The sequence below is a fragment of the Cynocephalus volans genome, chromosome 17 (assembly GCF_027409185.1).
Source record: "Cynocephalus volans isolate mCynVol1 chromosome 17, mCynVol1.pri, whole genome shotgun sequence".
Taxonomy (NCBI): domain Eukaryota; kingdom Metazoa; phylum Chordata; class Mammalia; order Dermoptera; family Cynocephalidae; genus Cynocephalus; species Cynocephalus volans.
Genome location: NC_084476.1, coordinates 14,237,631 through 14,243,725, shown reverse-complemented (window position 1 = coordinate 14,243,725; position 6,095 = coordinate 14,237,631). Strand labels below are relative to the sequence as shown.

At 39.8% G+C, this 6,095-nt stretch overlaps 1 protein-coding gene across 1 annotated transcript; it reads left to right on the top strand.

Moving 5' to 3' along the window:
• Positions 1 to 1,211: 1,211 nt before the first annotated feature.
• On the top strand, positions 1,212 to 2,243 carry LOC134366065 (olfactory receptor 1L4-like). Its single transcript, XM_063082481.1, has one exon. It carries the CDS (start codon positions 1,308 to 1,310, stop codon positions 2,241 to 2,243), a length of 936 nt encoding a protein of 311 aa, XP_062938551.1. The 5' UTR covers positions 1,212 to 1,307.
• The last annotated feature ends 3,852 nt before the right edge of the window (positions 2,244 to 6,095 follow it).

Here is a 6,095-nt window from a genome sequence, read left to right as displayed (position 1 = left end):
CCCCAAAACACTTGATAAACTTTAGCTTCTAATTTAGGAGTCAGCTCTAAGTTTTTTAACTGTTCCCTTTCTTACTCCCAGTTTCTCTGTACTTTCTTTTTTTTTCCCATGGAGCTTACATTCTATTTTTTTATTATTATTAGAAATATTCATGAGACATAAAGCTGATTGTCACCCCTCATGCCCATGATGTGAGGGCTGGATTCATACTGGCAGTATACCCATTGCCACAAATTGCTTTTATACCCCATGTCCCCCACCCAATTATCCCCCAGCCTCCCTCCCCCTCCCCATTTTCCCCCCCACTCCTCTCTGTAGCCCAGGGAATGTTCTCTCTCTCTGCAAGACCAATGCACTACTGTAGTCTTTCTTTACTTCCTTCTTTCTCTCTTAGCTCCCACATATGGGTGAGTACATGTGTTATTTATCCCTCTGTGCTTTGCTTATTTCACTCAACATAAGTTTCTCCATGCTCATTCATGTTGCTGCAAATGGGAGTATTTCATTCTTTCTTATGGCAGAGTAGTATTCCATGGTGTATACATACCTCAGTAGGTCCAGGCACAGGCTTTATGGACATGAGCCCAAAAGCACAAGCAGCAAAAAAAAACAAGTAAACAAATGGGACTATATCAAACTAAAAAGCTTCTGCGCAGCAAAAGAAACAATCAAAAGAGTGAAATGACAACCTAAAGAGTGGGAAAACATGTTTGCTAACTATGCATCCAACAAGGGATTAATATCCAGGATATACAAGGAAGTCAAGCAATTATACAGCAAAAAAACAAATTACCCAATTTAAAAAATGGGCAAAGGAACTGAATAGACATTTTTCAAAGGAAATCATACAAATGGCCAACAAATACATGAAGAAATGCTCAATATCACTAGTCATCAGGAAAATGCAAATCAAAACTACATTGAGATACCACCTCACCCCAGTTAGAATGGCTATAATCAAAAAGATGGTGAATAATAAATGCTAGCGAGAGTGTGGAGAGAAGGGAACACTCCTGCACTGTTGGTGGGGCTATAAATTAGTACAACCACTATGGAAAACAATATGGAGGTTTCTCAAACAACTACAGATAGATCTTCCATATGATCCAGCAATCCCACTTCTGGGTCTATACCCAGAGGAATGAAAATCTCTGTACTTTCTTAAAGAAAATATTCTTTAACATTCTAACAAATAGCAGTGGGGTTTTTTTTATAGGCTCAAGGTTAGGGAAGAAAATATCTTGATCAAATTCACATTTGCATCTCTCCCGTTCCTTCCCCAAACACTGTCAAGGAGGTCCAGAGACATGGAGTTACAGAATTACAGTAGCAGCACTTTGGACTTCATCCTCCTGGGCCTCTCTTCTAACCCTCAGCTGCAGAAACCCCTCTTTGCCATCTTCCTCATCATGTACCTGGTCACTGTGATGGGGAATGTGTTCATCATCCTGGCCATCCACTCTGACCCCAGGCTCCATACACCTATGTACTTTTTTCTCAGCAATTTGTCCTTCATGGATATCTGCTTCACAACAGTCATTGTACCCAAGATGCTGGTGAATTTACTATCAGATACAAAGTCTATCTCCTATGTGGCCTGCCTGGTCCAGATGTACTTCTTCATGGCTTTTGGGAACACTGACAGCTACCTGCTGGCATCCATGGCCATCGACCGACTGATGGCCATCTCCAAACCCTTCCACTACCATGTGATTATGAACCCAAGACGTTGCCTCCTCATGCTACTAGGTTCTTGCACTATCTCCCACCTGCACTCTCTGTTCCGTGTGCTACTCATGTCTCGCCTGTCTTTTTGTGCTTCCCATGTCATTAAGCACTTTTTCTGCGATACCCAGCCTGTGCTAAAGCTGTCCTGCTCTGACACATCCTCCAGCCAGACTGTGGTCATGACAGAGACCCTGGCTGTCATTGCGACCCCCTTCCTGTGCATCCTCTTCTCCTACCTACGAATCATCGCCACTGTGCTCAGCATCCCCTCCACAGCTGGGAAGTGGAAGGCCTTCTCCACCTGTGGCTCCCACCTCACCGTGGTGGTCCTGTTCTATGGGAGTATCATCTATGTCTATTTTCGGCCCCTGTCCATGTACTCAGTGGTGAAGGACCGGGTAGCCACAGTAATGTACACAGTAGTGACACCCATGCTGAATCCTTTCATCTACAGCCTGAGGAACAAAGATATGAAAAGGGGGTTGAAGAAATTAAGGGACAGAATGCACTCATAGAACAAAATGATGGGATGTCATAACTGGGAGATGACCTAAGAGATTTTCAGATTACCCTTCCTTCCTACCCCTTTTCCACATGGCCCTCAAAGAGGACATGAGAGGCAGAGTTGGATGCCATAAAAGCATTGGCCCGGTAGTAAAATGCTTGGCTTTTGTCAGTGCCCTTGACCAAATACATATTCAATCCCTGGCTAGGTTCTGCTAGAAATCCTGATTCCAGGAAAGAAGTTTCAGCAACCTTCAATGGTCTGGCACCCATACAGTGAAATAAAGCTTTTCTACAAATAACTCTTCAGTAAGCCTGACAATGGCCAGAAGTGAAGGAGTTATAAATCCCATTCATTTCCAAAAGAAACTACATGGGTTTGGTAGGAAATTGGGAAAGACTTCTTGAAAGAAGGACATAAAGTCATCCCAAAGGATAGACTAAATTTGCACAGAGGAAGGTTCAAAGGATGAGGAAATGAGCTGATCATTTCATATAGAGCATGATCATTTCACCAGAGCATGTAGAGGTAATAAACATTGGAATGTGATGGAAAGACAGTGAAGAGACCTATGAGACTTTTCTAATTTGAGAGTAAGGAAAGAAAGGAAAGTATGACTTGAAAGACAGCAGAATCTGCAAAGAATATTTACTGCACCTATCAACACCAAAGTGTCATGACAGTGTGAATTCTCAATACAGATGCTCCTCGACTTTTGATGTGGTTATGTCCAGATAAACACATTGTAAGTCGAAAATACAGTAAGCCTAAAATGCATTTAATACACCTAACCTACTGAACATCATAGTTTAGCCTAGCCTATCTCAAACATATTCAGAATATTTATATTAGCCTACAACTGGGCGAGATTATCTAACACAAAGCCTATTTTATAATAAAGTATTGAAGGTCTCAAAATTTGAAGTACAGTATTTGGGGAATGTGTACGCTTTTGCACCATCGTCATGTCAAAAAATCCTTAGTTGAACCATCATATGTAGGTAAACATCTGTACTCATCTCATTTTCTGTTCCCCCTTAATTCTTCCTTTCTCCACATGCCCAGCATCCTCACTAGCTTGCTCTTTATATTCTGGAAAAAGCAATGTATATCAGTCAGAATAACATAGGATGTGCTGTGGAAACAAACAACATCAAAGTCTTAAGGTTTATTTCTTATTCACATTGCATGATCACCATAAAATAGTGTAAGGGTGCTGCTTGTTTTAAATACTCAGCAACCCACGATGACAGATCAGGCACCATTGTAAACATTAATCATCACTCTGTCAGGAGCTGAGAAAGACTCTTCAAGATTTCACACTGCCCATTAAATAATCCGAGTAGAAGTTACCCACAACACTTCTGACCATAATTCATTGTCCACAGCTAATATCATAACTTCACCCAAACACAGGGAGCCAGGAGACACAATCCAACCATGTGCCTCTAAGATGAAAAGGCGGAAGTATTTTGTGAACAGTTTTGCTGACGACTGCACAACTGTGTTAACACACAAACACAGTAGTGTGAATTTGTGGCTTCATCAATCCTCCCTCATTCTGCGATTGTCAATAGCAATAGTAGTGTCAGACTTACACTCTCTCTGGAGTCCTTTAGCCTCAATTATTTCATCAAGTTCTCACAATCATCAGCTTTTCAGGGTCACAAGCTTATTAATGACAGGACCTGAAGTTGAATACAAGTCTTTCAGCCTTAAAGATATAGCAGGAGGTGTGTGGTTGTCTAGTGGAACACAGGAACGTCTAGGATCCAACATCAAGGTCCCTGCTTTCACTATGTCCTCCTCCAATCATCAGGGAGTAACCACCAAGCCAGGAAAGAAACTCAATTTGCAGCAGCCTTCATATTTGTACAGGCACACTGGTTTTCACCACTATCTCCCCCCAATCACTTGGTTTGGGGAATTCTGGAGTAGAAGATAGATGTACTTTCCACTCCCTTTATTTATATGCCACAGTTTTCTCATGCTTAATCAAGTACTATAAGCTACTTTAGAATGTGAGGAATTCCTGGCATATATTTTAAAAATAAATTTATTGATTACAGACTACATTCACTCATAAAAGTAAAAATCCTTTGACCCCAAGAATCCCAGCATATATTTTTTAGTTCTGACCTAATATTGCCACCAACCCAGACTTATTTTCCTCAACTAATGCATGGCCACTACAAAAACCAGATCTTTTATGTATAATCCTATATGTATTCCCAAATGTTCAAACCAAAAGGAATCCTAGATAACAAGGGACAATAAGATAGCACTTTAAGGTAAAAGAGTTCCCAGTCTGGCCCTCAGATAAGTCCTACACTTCTCATTTGCAGCTGAAGTGCTGTGGTTGTCAGAATATGAGACTAAGTCTCAGAAGATATCCTGTTAGCTTTCACAAGGAGTGAGCCGCAGTGGTAAGGAGTATTTGAAGACTTTAGTATTTTTGTTATTCAAACAAGAGAGCCCAGAAGTTAACCTGGAAAGTTGCTAGTAAGCATCATAAAAGGAAACAAATTTCTTATGAAGGTAGATATAATCAGAGAAAGGGTCTAAGCAGTCCTCTGAACATCTTGCCACATTGGATGTAAAGCCTCTGCATAGCCCTTGAGAACAGACCAGAAATTTCTTTGCCAGCTTCTCCTTGCACCATATAGGTACCTGGGAGGCTGATTGATTACAATAAGAGAATAATGCTATAATGCTGTGCAATGATAAAAGAATCGTAAAGGGAATGTATTGGGTCTCTCTAGTACAAACTCATTCTGTGTACATAAATATTAGAGATTTTAATCAATTCTGAACTATGGGAAATATCATTTATTGAACATATTTTGCCTGTTTATCAGAGTAAGTGATATCAACTAAGAAGAGTGTGTAGCATGAGATCTGAGGACCTGGGGAGGAGTGCTGAATATGGTTGTCATGGAAGAGTGTGATAGAGAAGGTATTAGCAAAGGGGATTTTTAAAAAAGAAGTCATAGAATCCAAAAATAGGAAGTTTCAAGAGGCAGAGGCTATTAATCAGCATCAAAATATGATGACAGTTAAGCAAAATAAGCTTCAAAATTGTCCATGGGCTTTAGTGACATGATGGCTATCGATAAGCTTGGTGGATTTGCAATGAAGGAATGAAAGGAGCTAGACTGTAGTGGGTTAAGGAACGAGTAGAGAGAGAATACGGAGACAATGATTTTAATTTGTGTTCATATTGTTCCATCGTCTCATGGCTTGCATTGTTTCTAAAAAGTAAGCTGTCATTCTTACCTTGGTTCTTCCTGTAGGAAAATTGTCTTTGCTCTGGTTTTATTTTTGGTTTTCAGCAATTTGACCATGGTTATGTATGGATTCTTTCGTGTACATCCTTCTTGGGGGTTATTGAGCCTCTTTGATATATGAATAGATATTTTTCTTTATATTTGAAAAAAACAACTAGTTCAAAATTTCTTAAAATATATTTTTGCCCCAATCTCTCTCTCTTTCTGTGAAGCTCTAATTGTATTATCATTAGACCTAATAGGGCAGCTTAGATTTTGAGTCCCCCTGTAGTCTCATGAAAATAGCACAACTGGAATAATAAAATAACTCTAACACAATAGCATCCTCATAAATCCTAAAATACAAGGAGGTATGGACAAATGACCAAAAGCTACATGACCCATATGGTGTCAGCATCTAAGCAAAACAAAACAGAAACAATTAATAGTATCTGCCTGAGCTGATAATAGGAAAAATCCAAAAATTAATTAGCTTGAACTCACCAAAATTTATGGCAGGCAAATTTAAGAACAGAAGCTAAAACTTATAAGGGTTTTGTCCATTCAAATGTAAATGCAAAGTGATCCTTAGTAAG